The sequence below is a fragment of the Theropithecus gelada genome, chromosome 16 (genome assembly GCF_003255815.1).
Source record: "Theropithecus gelada isolate Dixy chromosome 16, Tgel_1.0, whole genome shotgun sequence".
In the NCBI taxonomy this organism is placed as follows: domain Eukaryota; kingdom Metazoa; phylum Chordata; class Mammalia; order Primates; family Cercopithecidae; genus Theropithecus; species Theropithecus gelada.
Window position 1 is genome coordinate 61,300,471 of NC_037684.1, and position 15,111 is coordinate 61,315,581.

Consider the following 15,111-nt stretch of genomic DNA (forward strand, 5'->3'; position numbering starts at 1 on the left):
TTTTTTCTTTTTTTTTGAGACGGAGTCTCACTCTGTCGCCCAGGCTGGAGTGCAATGGCAGGATCTCAGCTCACTGCAAGCTCCGCCTCCCAGGTTTACGCCATTCTCCTGCCTCAGCCTCCCGAGGAGCTGGGACTATAGGCACCCACCACCTCGTCCGGCTAGTTTTTTGTATTTTTTAGTAGAGATGGGGTTTCACCGTGTTAGCCAGGATGGTCTCAATCTCCTGGCCTCGTGATCCGCCCGTCTCAGCCTCCCAAAGTGCTGGGATTACAGGCTTGAGCCACCACGCCCGGCCTGGAATTTCAGATTCTTTAGCCTGACTCCAAGGTTCTCCCCAACAAGGGATCAAACTTTCACTGTGCCCACTATTTACCCATACTGCTCCTATAATTCCTGCCAGATGGGTCCATTGATTCCTTCCTGAACATGCTTTGAACAGTTACCTCCTGCATGTTAGTGCCCTACAAAGCAGGTACCATGTGCACACCTCTCCGTGTCTGGAAATCCTAGCCATTCTATAAACCAAACCCCTTTTCAGATGCTCCATGAAGCCCTGCTGACCACACTGGCCCTTCCTAAAGGCGCTATAGCACAACAATCACACATACACACATACGCACACCCTTTTACTGACAGTTCTCTTCTGATATCAAATTGATAAATATTAACAACCAACTACATACAAGGCACTAAGTATGCAGAATACAGAAGGTGTGTACACAAGGACTGTGCCCCCTCCAGAAGGAGCCAGTATCAGTGGTGGTTAAAAACAAAGGTTCCGGCCAGGCATGGTGGCTCATGCCTGTAATCCCAGCACTGTAGGAGGCCGAGGCGGGTGGATCACTAGGTCCAGTGTTCGAGACCAGCCTGGCCAACCTAGTGAAACCCTGTCTCTACTAAAAATACAAAAATTAGCTGGGTGTGGTGGTGCGCCTGTAGTCCCAGCTACTCGGGAGGCTGAGGCAGAAGAATCACTTGAACCTGGGAGGCGGAGGTTGCAGTGAGCCAAGACCGCGTGCCATTGCACTCCAGCCTGGGCGACAGAGTGAGACTCCATCTCAAAAAAAAAAGAAAAAGAAAAAAGCCGAACTCGGTGGCTCACACCTGTAATCCCAGCGCTTGGGGAGGCTGAAACAGAACGATCACCTGAGGTCAGGAGTTTGAGACTAGCTTGACCAACATGGTGGCACACGCCTGTAATCCCAGCTACTTGGGAGGCTGAGGCAGGAGAATCGCTTGAACCCAGGAGGCAGGGGTTGCAGTGAGCTGAGATCACCGCGCCATTGCACTCCAGCCTGGGCAACAAGAGTGAGACTCCGTCTCAAAAAAAAAAAAGGGGGGGGGCTCTGGAGTAAGTTAGATAAACTATGAGGTAAATCAGTTTCCTCATCAATAACATAGGAGCAACAACAGGGCTTGCTCTGTAGCATCCTTAGAGGATTAAAGGAGACAAGGCAGGCCAAGTGTTCAGCACAGTGCCCAGTATGTAAGGAATATTTTATTGGCAGTAGCCTTTGTTTTTACCCAGGGGGCTATGCCATGGAAAAGAGGGCTCCTACAAGATCCATGTCTTTTTTTTTTTTTTTTTTGAGACAGAGTCTCGCTCTGTCACCCAGGCTGGAGTGCAGTGGCGCGATCTCGGCTCACTGCAGCCGCCGTCTCCCTGGCTCAAGTGATTCTCCCACCTCAGCCTCCTGAGTAGCTGGGAATATAGGCGCACATCACCATGCCTGGCTGATTTTTTGTAATTTTAGTAGAGACAGGTTCCACCATGTTGGCCAGGCTGGTCTTGAACTCCTGACCTCAGGTGATCCACTTGCCTCAGCCTCCCAAAGTGCTGGGATTACAGGCGTGAGCCACCGCGCCCGGCCAAGATCCATGTTCTTTATACCTCTCCTATGATCCCCAAAGAGCTCAGAATGGTGCTCTGCAGTTAAGAGTGTCGAGAGACACAGAAAGACCCCCCACTCACCCTCCTCCAGCCTACTAGGTCTTGCTGGGCCCCAACCCCCAGCCTCCCTAGAAAACCTCATTTGTATTCCACCGTAGCCTCTCTGGAGGCAGCAGCGGGCAGCGAGGAAGACACTCCAGCAGCTTCTTGGGGAGAAAGATCTTCAGGTGGTGGCTGTTTTCTAAAGGGAATTAGAAGGGAGGGTTTAGTGTGCTACCCCGGGGCATCCCTGTCCAAGGGGAAAGGGCTGAAGGCAATGCAGAGCACTGGGGAGAACTGAAACCTCACTAAGGAGAACAAGGAATCCAAGAATTAGAGGGCTACTAAGGCATGGGGAGAACGAAAGGCTGTGGCCACATTGGGAACCTGCTTTGTGAACTTACCAGCAACCTCGGTGGTGTCCTTGGTATTCATGGTGAGGGTTCCGGGGGGCAAGGTCACCCCCGGCCTGAGGGGCCGGGGGGAGGGGGAGTCTGTGCTGGGAAGGGAGAGAACAAGGTCATGGCAGAAGCCCCCACATTAATCCAGGATGAGAAGTATGAGGTGGGGAGTGAGTATAGAACTGGGTCATAGTATCTGGGAAGGATGAGGAAAGGGAGGGAGGGGCTGACTGTGATGTGACAGTGGAAGGGAGAACCAGACATGGTGCCCGGAGTCAATATGAGTGAGGAGACTGGACAGAAAGAGTGAGCAGGAAGAAATGGGTTGGGGTGGGGGAGGGGAGAAGACAGGCAGGTCTGGGGCCTCAGAGGCCCTAAAGCTTGAGCTTTTGCACAGACTGGGGCTATGGCTGGGTCAGGTCCTGGGGGTTGGGACTCAGGCCATCCGGTCCTTGGAGGATGGTTTGGCGAGACAGCCAGGATCCTGGGGGCAGGGCAGGAGATTCTACCTCCGGTAGAGAGCTAGGCCTTTAGAAGACACGCCCTGAGTTCCTTCTCTATTTGATTTTTCCAAGGGGGAAGGGCAGATCTGATAACTGAGCCTAACCTATTCTCTCCTCCAGGTTGGTTAGGACCTGATAGAATCTGAGCCAGACACCCAGATTCCCACCCTCAGGACCACCCGCCCTCCAGCTGACAGCCCTCTCTACCTCCCTCTCCCCAAACGCCTCTGCCTCCCCTGGCCTCCAGGCCTAGCCTACCCCATCTACCGCTCTGGCTCCAGCCTGAGCCCCCCGCCCTTCTGGGGGAACAGATGGGAGCTGGAGGAGGCTCTCAGCACGGGCTCCGCCAGGTGTCCAGGATGGAGATGGGAGGAGGCCCGTCGGGCTCGACTGTGTGCAGTGAAGCTGGGGTTGGGGTAAGGACTCCGCCCCAGGGCGCAGGTGCGCAGTCCCGGCTAAGGCAGTCTGCCAGGGTGCGGAGCGGGAGCGGGTCCTAGGGCCGCACTTGGGCGGCGCCGGATCGGACATTTGGCACTCTGGGCGGCCCCCCGGCGGAGTGGTGGTCCCAGGAGAACCTTCGAGGTGGGAGGGTCCCGCCCGCGTAGAGGGATGTTCTGGAGAAGCCGGGAGCAGAGTCTGCGGGCACGCGGTGGGCGAGGGACAGTGCGGGTGCCGGGTGCGGGGGTCTCCGGGACAGTCCCCGGCACGCGCTGGTCTGCCGTGGGGCCCTGCGATGAGCGGCGCCCCCTGGCGCGGGGGAGGAGGACGGAAGCGGGAGGTGAGGGCGAACGGGGAGGAGGGACGGTGGTCCCCGGCGCGGCGCTCCGCGTCAGGGCCTGGAGGAGCTGCGCCCCCTGGCGCGGGGGCGGAGAGGCGGGCGAGAGGCCCTGGCTCTTACCTCCCGGGGTCCCGCGGGTGACGGCGGCAGCGGCCATTCTACCCCACACCGACCCCCCCCCCAGCGCCGGCTGACAGCGGCGTCCGACGTCACTGCGCACGGGGCGGGGCTTCCCAATTAAGGGGATGGGGGTCAGGAAGGGAACCTGGGGTCAGCACACGTGGGGTTCTGGGTGGGGCGCTGGGCAGAGGGACTCGGCTTCTGAAGCTCTGAGCCAGGCCGAGGGACATACTACTGGGAAGTCCCCAAAAAGGCAGCAGCGCTGAGGGGCAGGATTCCAGGGTCCTGGAGGCGGAAGCTCGGCCGACGGACTCCCAGTCCGAGAGAACGGGGCAGGGGCGGCCGACCGGTGCTGGAACCCGAGGGGCCGGGCGAGGAACACAGGACTGGGAGCAGGACCCTTCTCGCCTCGGACAAGACTCCTTGAATTTGGGGAGCCAGCACGACTTCATTGTAGCTGAGTCCTCGAGAAAGCGAAAGGAGCCCACCTTCCCCATTGGCCTCTCCATCGCTGCATCCCAAGAAGAAAGACAACTCGGGCTCCACTTGCTTGCTTTTTAATAACAGAGCAGAGAGAACACAAGGCCAGGGGCGGGGCCTGGAGGAAAACAGGACTTGGGGTGCTCCTGTGAGAGCGGTGGGTTGATTTGGGAGCCCGGGGGGCTGTTAATGCCTAGTTCAGAGGATGGGAAAGGCAGTTGGAGAGGCTAAGGAAGGGGAAACGCCTTCATGTCAGCAATGGGGGTGACTCTAGTGACGGAACTAGTCTTGGGTTCCTGGGGCACCACCAGTATCTCGGCATCAATGGTTTCTCTTTACTCTTCAGACGCTGCCAACTGCATCCCCCAGGGATTGTGAAGGGGGTTCCTCCTGGCTGTGACAGTGCTGAAGGAGGCCAGAGTGTGCAGCTGCCTGGAGGCACAAGCCGCCTCCTGACCCAGGGGACTCCAGGGAGACCAAAGCAGCTGTAAAGATGAGAGAAATTGGCCGGGCGCGGTGGCTCAAGCCTGTAATCCCAGCACTTTGGGAGGCCGAGGCGGGTGGATCATGAGGTCAGGAGATCGAGACCATCCTGGCTAACACGATGAAACCCCGTCTCTACTAAAAAATACAAAAAAAAAACTAGCCGGGCGAGGTGGCGGGCGCCTGTAGTCCCAGCTACTCCGGAGGCTGAGGCAGGAGAATGGCGTAAACCCGGGAAACGGAGCTTGCAGTGAGCTGAGATCCGGCCACTGCACTCCAGCCTGGGTGACAGAGCGAGACTCCGTCTCAAAAAAAAAAAAAAAAAAAAAAAAGATGAGAGAAATTGAAAAAGAGAATGGAAAAGTAGGTCTTTTTTCCAGATTTCCTAGTACCCAAGCTTAGGTACCTCAAAGTCTCTGGCTCTCAGCTACCTTATTTTTGTTCCTCTCAAATCCAGTTCTCCAACCTGGCTCTCAGCTTCTACTGCATCTCCACGCAAGACCAGAAACCCACGTCACTCCCTCTCACTCCACCCAGTTCCACTCCAACAATACCTGGGCCCTGCCAGGAGTGAGAAAACTGTTCTCTTCCTGTGGATAGGTTGCCCTCTCCTCTTCCAGATCAGGGTATTCATTGGTGCTGGGAAATCCACAGCCCTCTTCGCCAAGCACCACTGGCTCAGATGCAGCCCCAGAGCTGCCCCACTGGGCCTTCTTCAGTCTGTGGAGACTTTAGGCTGAGGAGAGAAGTACCTGGAGGCCAGGCTTCCTGTCTCTCCATTCTTCACCTTTCTGTTCTGAAATACTTCCTGCTGGGACTCCAGGGAGTTGTCATTTGACCTCTAACTCTCCACTCCCAATTTTCTGCTCCCCTCAGACTGAAGCATATTGTCTAGGAACCCAGAGGCGACCCCAGCCTCCCCACTGTCCTCCAGTTCTATGGTTTGCTTTCCTGTCTTCAGTGATCCAGTTTCTACTCCTTCCAGCTCAAGTGGCTCATCCTTCTTACCGCAATTCCCTCCTCCTTTTCATATTACAGAAATCTGTTTCAATCACACCAAAGCCCACAGCTTCCTCCCAAGCAGTCTCCCCTCAAAGCTCCCCTCAAACCTCCCCTCAAAGCTCTCAACCCCTTCCTTAGCTCAAACTGTTCCGTCCCCAAATCCTGCATGACTGCCAGAACCTAGATGTCTCCCTTCCTTACTCATTGATGATGCTCTGACGCCTTCTTAGGTCCTCCAGGTGGTAAGTGACAGCTCTCACCCGGGCGGGGACACCCCCAAGCCCCTGCTGCTGCATTCTTTCCAAACATGGCCTCCTTTTCTTTCTTCTCCAAAGCATTTCAGGGGGTGGGAGCTGCTCAGGAGGATACAGACCAAGCTGGGAGCAACCAGTGGCTCTCTGTGCCAGAGAATGGGGAAAAAGAGCTAGAAAAAAGAACTGGCTCTCTCAAGGGAGCTTGGATTGAACTAGGTAGGGAGTCCGGGGTCTTAGGAAGACCCCTGTGATATCTCAAAAACATGATGACTGATTCATAGAAAGGAAGTGCACTGGTTGGGGAATACCATAGGGAAGCGGTGATGAGGAGAGCTTGGGACAGGATAGCAGTGGGTGCAATTTTAACAGAGAACTGTTGAAGGCAGAGGGTCTGTCTTACCAGCATGGGTGGAATGTGCTGCTCCTCCAGCCAAGTGAGGCTGTGAAGAACAAAAAGGGGGCTATAAGTGCAGAGGGGACACGTCCATCCATATTGCTCCTTTGATAATCTCTCCCAACCTCCTTTCTGTCATTAGGAGCTACAATGTCCACCAGCCAGTGGGAAATTAACCCCAGACTAGGGCCTATTGCTATATGGGTTTATGGTAGTTTAATCCAGTTAAGACCACATCCAGCTGGTATCCATTTTCTCCTCTACTCACCTGGGCCTTTGACTGAGGTTCTTCCAGAAGACATCTCCATAACGCTGGGGCATGAGTCTGAGGCTCTGGGAAGGCAACCTTGGTGGTGGAGATCGGCTGACCACCCTGGAACACCTGAGGGGAGGACAAGGTAGGCTCAGGTCTGGCTCTTCCCTTACAGCAATCTACTCACCCGAAGGATTCAAGGGCCATCTTTCCATGGGACTGTAAAGCTGCCCAGGTTCCCTCAGGCCGTGTCCTCTCTTAACCACTTTAGCTGAAGAAGGTGGTAAGGCCTCTGCCTTGAAAGGAAATTGAAGCTGGGTTGAGGGTGGAGATTGGCTGTAGTTTGACCCTCAGATCTCACTGAGTCTAAGCTCTATACCGGGGATATCCAATCTTTTGGCTTCCTGGGCCACAATGGAAGAAGAAAAATTGTCTTGGGCCACACATAAAGTACACGAACACTGGCCGGGCGTGATGGCTCACGCCTGTAATCCCAACACTTTGGGAGGCCAGTGTGAGTGATCACTTGAGGTCTGAAGTCCAAGATCAGCCTGGCCAACATGTTGAAACCCCGTCTCTACTAAAATTACAAAAAATTAGCCAGGCGTGGTGGCAGGCACCTGTAATCTCAGCTACTTGGGAGGCTGAGGCAGGAGAATCCTGCCAGAGGGTGGAGGTTGCAGTGAGCCAAGATCGCGCCATAGTACTCCAGCCTGGGCGACAAGGGAGAAACTCCGTCTCAAAAAAGAAAAAAAGGCCAGGCGCGGTGGCTGACTCCTGTAATCCCAGCACTTTGGGAGGCCAAGGCGGGCGGATCACAAGGTCAGGAGATAGAGACCATGGTGAAACCCCGTCTCTATTAAAAATACAAAAAATTAGCTGGGCGCGGTGGCAGGTGCCTGTAGTCCCAGCTACTCAGGAGGCTGAGGCAGGAGAATGGTGGGAACCTGGGAGGCGGAGCTGGCAGTGAGCCAAGATGGCGCCACTGCACTCCAGCCTGGGGGACGGAGCGAGACTCCGTCTCACAAAGAAAAAAAAAATTCATGGGAGGCTGAGGCGGGAGAATGGCGTGAACCCGGGAGGCGGAGCTTGCAGTGAGCCGAGATCGTGCCACTGCACTCCAGCCTGGGAGCACAGCGAGACTCCGTCTCAACAAACAAAAAAAAGAAAAAGAAAAAAAAAAAAAATTCACAAAATCATAATTATTATTTATTTATTTATTTATTTGAGATGGCGTTTCGCTTTTGTCGCCCAGGCTGGAGTGCAATAGCACGATCTTGGCTCGCGGCAACCTCCGCCTCCCAGGTTCAAGCGATTCTCGTGCCTCAGCCTCCCGAGTAGCTGGGATTACAGGCGAGCACCACCGTGCCTGGCTAATTTTTGTATTTCTAGTGGAGATGGGGTTTTGCCATGTTGGCCAGGCTGGTCTTGAACTCCTGATCTCAGGTGATCCGCCCGCCTCGGCCTCCCAAAGTGCTGGGATTACAGGAGTCAGCCACCACACCTGGCCCTGTGTTTTATGTTTTAAATAGTACCCATCGGCCGGGCGCGGTGGCTCAAGCCTGTAATCCCAGCACTTTGGGAGGCCGAGGCGGGCGGATCACGAGGTCAGGAGATCGAGACCATCCTGGCTAACATGGTGAAACCCCGTCTCTACTAAAAAAATACAAAAAACTAGCCGGGCGTGGTGGCGGGCGCCTGTAGTCCCAGCTACTCGGAGGCTGAGGCAGGAGAATGGCCTGAACCTGGGAGGCGGAGCTTGCAGTGAGCCGAGATCGCGCCACTGCACTCCAGCCTGGGTGACACAGCGCGAGACTCCGTCTCAAAAAAAAAAAAAAAATAAATAAATAAATAAATAAATAAATAAATAGTACCCATCATTAGCTGAAATTTTATTTGTTTACACATTCTAGAATGTGTTCCCCTCTCTAGAATGTAAGCTCTACAAGAGCAGGACCTCTATCCTGCTAATTGCTGAATCTCCAGTGCCTAATACAGTCCCTGGAACACTGTAGTGTTCAAACTATTTGTTGAATAAATTAATGAATCATCAATGCACTGAGACCAAGCATTGCATTTCCTGTTCTTTATTTCCTAATTCTCTTAGGGAAGGACCCAGGCATGCAATATTCCCTCCATCCCCTCCCCATGCTCCCCACCCAGTGGGAGGACTCACTTGGCAAAGGGGATGAGGTTGCCTCCATCATCCTGCACTTGCATGACTGGACTGGGCTGGGTAGGTAGTTTCCTTTTTGGTGCTGGGAGGATAATGGAAAAGAAGTAATTCATTCCAGCTGGGCATGGTGGCTCACACCTGTAATCCCAGCACTTTGGGAGGCCAAGGCAGGCGGATCATGAGGTCAGGAGTTCGAGACCAGCCCGGCCAATATGGTGAAACCCCATCTCTACTAAAAATACAAAAATTAGTAGGGTGTGGTGGTGTGCGCCTGTAATCCCAGCTACCCACAAGGCTGAGGCAGGAGAATCGCTTGAACCTGGGAGGCGGAGGTTGCAGTGAGCTGAGATCATGCCACTGTACTCTAGCCTGGGGGACAGGGCAAGACTCCGTCTCAAAAAAAAAAAAAAAAAGGCCGGGCGCGGTGGCTCAAGCCTGTAATCCCAGCACTTTGGGAGGCCGAGACGGGCGGATCACGAGGTCAGGAGATCGAGACCATCGTGGCTAACACGGTGAAACCCCGTCTCTATTAAGAAATACAAAAAACTAGCCGGGCGAGGTGGCGGGCGCCTGTAGTCCCAGCTACCCGGGAGGCTGAGGCCAGAGAATGGCGTGAACCCGGGAGGCGGAGCTTGCAGTGAGCTGAGATCCGGCCACTGCACTCCAGCCTGGGTGACAGAGCGAGACTCCGTCTCAAAAAAAAAAAAAAAAAAAAGACATTCATTCATATAATGTCTGTAGGGATGAGACCAGTAGCAGATCTAGAGACTGGAAAAAGAACATATGGATGCTGAAAAAAAGAGAGAGCTTAAAAGGTATTTGTAGCGGCTGGGCACGGTGGCTTACGCCTGTAATCCCAGCCCTTTGGGAGGCCAAGGTAGGCGGATCACCTGAGGTCGGGAGTTCGAGACCAGTCTGACCAACATGGAGAAACCCCATCTCTACTAAAAATACAAAATTAGCTGGGCATGGTGGCACATGCCTCTAATCCCAGCTACTCGGGAGGCTGAGGCAGAAGAATCGTTTGAACCAGGGAGTAGGAAGTTGCAGTGAGCTGAAATTGCACCAGTGCACTCCAGTCTGGCAACAGAGCAAGACTCTGTCTCAAAAAAAAAGGAAAAAAAAAAGAAAAAGGTATTTGTAGTGCTGGACTATTAATTGAACATTAGGTTGAAGACAGTGAGCACAGGAAAAGTGGACATAGTAAAAAGATAAAGGAGAAAGCAAATCTTCTGAAGCTAAATGTGCAAAATAAGTCAAATTTACAGATGGCAGTTAAGTGACAACTGGCAATATGGAACAATGAAATTGAAAAATAATGACAGTGGAGATTGGATGGGGCGGAGGCATTTGGGGGTAAGAGAAGTGACAGAATTGAGGGTTCTCAATGAATCAACTATGAGTGGTTAGTGAAAGTTAAGTGTGTGGACTGGGCGCTGTGGCTCACACCTGTAATCCCAGCACTTTGAGGGGCCGGGGCGTGAGAATTGCCTGACCTCAGGAGTTGGAGACCAGCCTGGGCAACACAGAGAGACATCATCTCTATTTTAAAAAAAAAAAGTTGGCCAGGTGTGGTGGCTCATGCCTGTAATCCCAGCACTCTGGGAGGCCGAGGTGGGTGGATCACCTGAGGTTGGGAGTTCGAGACCAGTCTGACCAACATGGAGAAACCCTCTCTCTACTAAAAAATACAAAAATTAGCTGGGTGGTGGTGGGTGTCTGTAATTCCAGCTACTCAGGAGGCTGAGGCAGGAGAATCGCTTGAATCGGGGAGGCAGAGGTTGTGGTGAGTAGAGATCATGCCATTGCACTCCAGCCTGGGCAACAAGAGTGAAACTCTGTCTCAAAAGTAAATAAATTTTTAAAAGTTAAGTGTGGACATAATGGTCAACTGGTGACAGGGAAGGAGGAGGCAGTTGGGAATGCCTGTGGATAGGAAGGTGAGCAGGGAGGTCAGTTGCATATAGCTAAAATGAGGCACAGCCAAAGATGACCTGAAGGCCAGTTGGGGTGGGGAGAAAGGGCAGTTAAGGCTGGGGACAGTGGCTCACGCCTGTAATCCCAGCGATTTGGGAGGTGGAAGTGGGTGGATCACTTGAGCCCAGGAGTTTGAGAACAGCCTGGGTAACATGGCAAAACCCCCCTCTCTACAAAAATACAAAAAAATTTAGCCAGGTGTGGTGGTGTGCGCTTGTATCTGGGAGGCTGAGGTGGGAGTATCATCTGAGCCCCGGGAGGTCAAGGCTGCAGTGAGGTGAGATCGCACCACTGCACTCCAGCCTGGGCGTCAGAGTGAGACCCTGTCTCTAAGAAGAAGAAGAAGAAAAAAAAAGCCAGGCGCGGTGGCTCAAGACTGTAATCCCAGTACTTTGGGAGGCCAAGGTGGGCGGATCACTTGAGGTCAGGAGTTCGAGACCAGCCTGACCAACACAGTGAAACCCTGTCTCTACTAAAATTACAAAAATTAGCCGGGTGTGGTGGTGTGCACCTGTAATCCCAGCGATTCAGAAGGCTGAGTCAGGATAATTGCTTGAACCCAGGAGGCGGAGGTTGCCATGAGCCGAGGTCGCGCCAGTGAACTCCAGCCTGGGCGACAAAGCAAGACTCCGTCTCAAAAAAAAAAAAAAAACTAGATAAGTTAGGAGACAGTGCCTGTAGGCTCCTGAAGGACAGAAGCAGCCAGGGGATGTCCTGACTCGGAGGGGGGTCAGCAGAACGCGGGGGGCGGGGGGGTCAGCGGGAGCTGCGGGGCATTCCGGCCTCAGATAAGTGGGGCCCAAGCGGCTGACCTAGATCCAAGGGCAGGATGGAGCAGAAGGAAGCCAGGAAGGATCCTCCACAGTTGACTTCGGGGTAGCCACGGCCCGGGCCTGCAAGGGTGGATGAGGACCCGAGAGTCAGGCTGGGGCTGAGGGGCTGCCTGGAGCCTGGAGCCCCGCTGGAGGGAAGCGCCGGGCCGGAGGGCGCGGCGGGCGCCTGAAAGGGCGACCGGGACCCTCGACAGGTGGACCGGGCGTGGCCGGACCTTCCGAGCAGCCCAGCCTGGGGGCTGCGACGACTGGGGGCTGCGTCCCCCGAGACGGGCCCTGGGGTGGTGGGCCCAGGCTGAGCGGCAGGCTGGGGCCTGAGGGGAGCCCTGGGTCTGAGGGGGCAGCTCCGGCCTTAGGCGGCACCCGGGCCTGAAGGGGTTGTTTGGGCCTGAGGCGGCGTCCGGGGCGGCCGAACTTGAGGGCCAGGCGGGGATAGAGCGCCCGAGTAGCCGCGCCACGGCCGGCCGCACTTGGCCCCAGCACCTGAAGCAGCTGCGCGGCGAATTCTAGAACTCGGCGGGGCGGGGAGGAGAGAGACGGCGATTCGAGCCGCGGGAGGAGCCGGAGGGCGGTGCTCGCCTGGGGGCGGGGCCTGAGCGGAGCCGCCTTCTGGGCGGGCCTCGGCAGGAGGCTCCGCCCCCTGGACGCACCTCCAACGGCGGCGACATGAGTTGGGCCGGGGCCTGGGTGCCCCCGCGGGTCAGGCCCCGAAGTTTCCCTGCTCCTCAGGCATCTGCAACCCTCCTGGGTTGCGGCGTCTGCTCGCCCTTCTGCGTCCGCAGTTCGGTCCCCGCGTCCCTTCTCGCTGGGCCCCACAGGCCGGGAGCGTTGCCCCTTTAACAAGAGTAGCCCGGGTCGCTCCCGGCTCCTTCCCAGGACGGCGCGCGCCCGCCTCTCCGCGCGCGCCCGCGCGTCCCCCGCCCCTCGCTCCCGCCCCAGCTCGCGCTGCCCGGGCGGGCGCCGGCCGCTGGCGCCGCTACTGCTGCCGCCCCCGGGGCGCGAGTCCGCCGCCCGCCGCCCGGGGACCCGGCGAGGGGCGGGGGCAGCTACGAACCGGCCCCGGATCCTTCCCGCCGCCGCCTCACGCTTCCCGGAAAGCTTGTCCTTCTCCGCCGAGCCGCTCCGGGAGCCCCGCCGCGCCGAGGTGAGGGCTGGGCAAGGGGGAGGGAAGGGACGCCCGCGGAGGAATGTGCCGGGTTGGGGGGCGGGGAGCCGGGGTCCGGCGGCGCGATCTAGGCTCGAGAGCCGGGATCATGTGCTGTTTGTTCCGCGGAGGCGCAGAGAGGTGCCAGGCCCGGGCGGCCGCCGGCTTAGGGCTAGACAGGAGGACCGGTCCGCATGGCCGCCCAGAGAGGCCGGGCGGGGACATGTGTGAGAACTGCCGGGTGGGCAAGGTGCAGGTGGTCCAAGACTCCCTTTCGGGCCGGGCGGCCCCACCCAGCCGCCCAGTATCCTCCTTGTACCCCACGGCTCCTTCACAGCTGCACCGGCTGACCCCTGTCCCTACCTCTGTTCCCTTACCCTGCTGGCCCCCAGCCATGCCACCCCATTCCCTGTCCCATTAGCTGCAGCAACGGCGTCACCATGGCTTGTCCCCACCAGTGTCCTTCCCTCCCCTGGTTAGGGTCTAGGGGGTCAGGGCTGTTCTTCCTGAGCCAGCTTCTGTGATTCCAGCTACTCCCTTCCTGTCCTGAGACAGACCAGCCCCTCACCCTCCCATGCTCTGCCCAGGAAGGCTGGTGAGGGGGAGGCCCAGTGTGACAGGAGTTTGGGGCCCACTGGGGTCACAGGAGGGGGCTTAGCATCCCTTATTCCTCTTCGTGGTTCTCCTCCCTGTTGTCCGTGGGCGTGGGCTGCTCAGCCTCTCCTCACAGGGTGTGGGCACCCGATCACCCACATTCCTGGGCTCCAGCCTGGCACCTTCCCCAGGGCAGTGGACGCCATAGCACTAGCCCCAGGCTGGGGCTGGCACTGGCCAGCCGGCTTCCTTTTGCTTTTCTTTCTCCCTTTCAGGGAGGCCCCCAGGGACCCTCTACCCTCAAACACAGGTATTTCTGGGCACCCCAAGGGTAGAGCCCTGAGGGTTGGTCTGATGGCTACAGGATGACCCCACCCTCCCCTGCCCATTGTCCTGGATCCTGAGGAGGAAGTGCTGGGGGCTGGGCAAGGGGCTTAAAGCCCACACAGCTGGCCCTGTGGATCCCAGTCCTGGGCCCTATCTACAGTCCTTGGACTTTGCCCATCCGCACTACCGGCCTGGCGTGTGGAGGTTGTGGGCCTTAGGTGGGAACTGGATTCTCCCTTGCCGACCCTGTGGGGAATTTCAGGACAGGTTTTGCATTTGCAGTTTTTTCTGATCTCTCTTCTGGGCTCCCAGTTTGTGCTTTGGCCCCGGAGTTCCTGCCTCTTTAACAGCTTGTGTTTGCTGTGCTGTGTCTCTTTCTCCTTTCCTCTCCCATTCTTTCCTTCATAGCACGACCTCAGGCTTGCCTTTTGTCTTATTTCTCTCATTTTCTTGGTGTCTGTGACTCTCTACCCCTCGTCTCTGTCTTCCCGCCACCCTCACGTCTCTGCCCATGTGCCCCTCTCTCTGAATTGCCCTCTGTCCAGCCTCTTTCTCTCTCTCTCCTCTATCTGAACGTTCAGTACACTTGCGAGTGATGAGGAATAAAAATATCACCGTCCTTGCCCTTGGATTCACATTGCATTCTGCCACTCCAGAGGGGCAGCTGTCCATACTTTTTCTACTATTCCCCCCTAACCATGGCCCTCTAACCTGGGAACCCCAGACAGGTCTCTGGAGCCACAGGTGCCTCCTAACAACTCTTCCCCCACAACCAGGGTATCTCCCAGAGCCCCAGCTGGTGTGGCCAGGTCCCAGTAGTAGGATGGGGCTCCCCCTACGAGGGCCAGTGGCAGCGAGAACTGATACAGCCCCCCTGGTCTGGGGCCAGGACACCAGGTAACTCTGGGGGAGACCGCCCAGGTTCCTGCAAGGTGGAATATGGCTGGGGAGAGAGGCAGAAATACCTATGGGAGTCTCTCAAGACAGTGACATTTGGGAGGAAAGCCAGGGGAATAAGAGCTGGGTCCTTGAGAGGCTGGGTGGCTCTGGCGGAGATGTGAAGAGACTGGTTCTGGGAAGAAGCTGGGAGGCAATGTCTGGGTGCCCCCAGTGGCTCTGACCCCACCACTCCTTTCTCTGTCCTCCAGCTGAGGAGGGCAGGAGTGTCTGAAGCCATGGCTGGTGCCTCGGTGAAAGTAGCAGTGAGGGTTCGGCCCTTTAACGCCCGTGAGACCAGCCAGGATGCCAAGTGTGTGGTCAGCATGCAGGGCAACACCACCTGTGAGTGAGTCCCCGGGGCCTGGCTGGGCACAGACAGGGAAGACCGGGCCCACCACACAGGCCAGTCCCGCTGGGCCAAACTAAGAGGAGGTCTGTGCCGGGCACAGAGCAGGTGCTAGTCGTGAGGGCGGGGGCTGGGGCAGGCTGGCCTTTCCCATGTTCCCAGTCTTCTGGGAGG

At 56.5% G+C, this 15,111-nt stretch overlaps 3 protein-coding genes and 1 pseudogene across 7 annotated transcripts in view; 2 read left to right on the plus strand and 2 right to left on the minus strand.

The window, feature by feature from the left end:
* The window catches only part of CAMTA2 (calmodulin binding transcription activator 2), a 21,677-nt gene extending 17,858 nt beyond the window's left edge, over window positions 1-3,819 (minus strand). For 2 of the 3 annotated variants that reach the window (XM_025363865.1, XM_025363863.1), the window contains exons 1-3: window positions 3,096-3,624; window positions 2,338-2,432; window positions 2,032-2,135 (exon numbers count right to left, since the gene is read on the minus strand). In XM_025363865.1, coding sequence (XP_025219650.1) covers window positions 2,032-2,135; window positions 2,338-2,432; window positions 3,096-3,100 — 204 coding nt within the window. In that variant the 5' untranslated portion in view covers window positions 3,101-3,624. Of the gene's footprint in view, window positions 1-2,031; window positions 2,136-2,337; window positions 2,433-3,095; window positions 3,625-3,735 lie in introns of those variants that run through there. The other variant, XM_025363864.1, reaches the window with a different exon arrangement.
* Window positions 3,149-3,948, plus strand: LOC112610172 (annotated as a pseudogene).
* INCA1 (inhibitor of CDK, cyclin A1 interacting protein 1) lies at window positions 3,833-12,714 on the minus strand. Its single transcript, XM_025363871.1, has 9 exons — window positions 12,642-12,714; window positions 12,238-12,421; window positions 11,567-11,647; window positions 8,778-8,859; window positions 6,617-6,730; window positions 6,355-6,394; window positions 5,902-6,098; window positions 5,253-5,418; window positions 3,833-4,700 (listed from the first exon to the last, which is right to left on the minus strand). Exons 4-9 carry the CDS (start codon window positions 8,819-8,821, stop codon window positions 4,551-4,553), a joined length of 711 nt encoding a protein of 236 aa, XP_025219656.1. The 5' UTR covers window positions 8,822-8,859; window positions 11,567-11,647; window positions 12,238-12,421; window positions 12,642-12,714; the 3' UTR covers window positions 3,833-4,550.
* Window positions 12,528-15,111, plus strand: part of KIF1C (kinesin family member 1C) — a 26,937-nt gene continuing 24,353 nt past the window's right edge. For 2 of the 3 annotated variants that reach the window (XM_025363867.1, XM_025363869.1), the window contains exons 1-3: window positions 12,528-12,731; window positions 14,429-14,549; window positions 14,801-14,933. In XM_025363867.1, coding sequence (XP_025219652.1) covers window positions 14,828-14,933 — 106 coding nt within the window. In that variant the 5' untranslated portion in view covers window positions 12,528-12,731; window positions 14,429-14,549; window positions 14,801-14,827. Of the gene's footprint in view, window positions 12,732-13,600; window positions 13,636-14,428; window positions 14,550-14,800; window positions 14,934-15,111 lie in introns of all 3 variants that reach the window. The other variant, XM_025363868.1, reaches the window with a different exon arrangement.

Coding starts and splice junctions, on each gene's coding strand:
- INCA1 (XM_025363871.1), bottom strand. CDS start 8,821: ATGCAAGTGCAGGATGATGGAGGCAACCTCATCCCCTTTGCCAA. Junction 6,395..6,616: donor AACCTCAGTCAAAGGCCCAG/GTGAGTAGAGGA, acceptor TGTTCTTCACAG/CCTCACTTGGCTGGAGGAGC. Junction 5,419..5,901: donor CGTCAGAGCATCATCAATGA/GTAAGGAAGGGA, acceptor AAGTCTCCACAG/ACTGAAGAAGGCCCAGTGGG.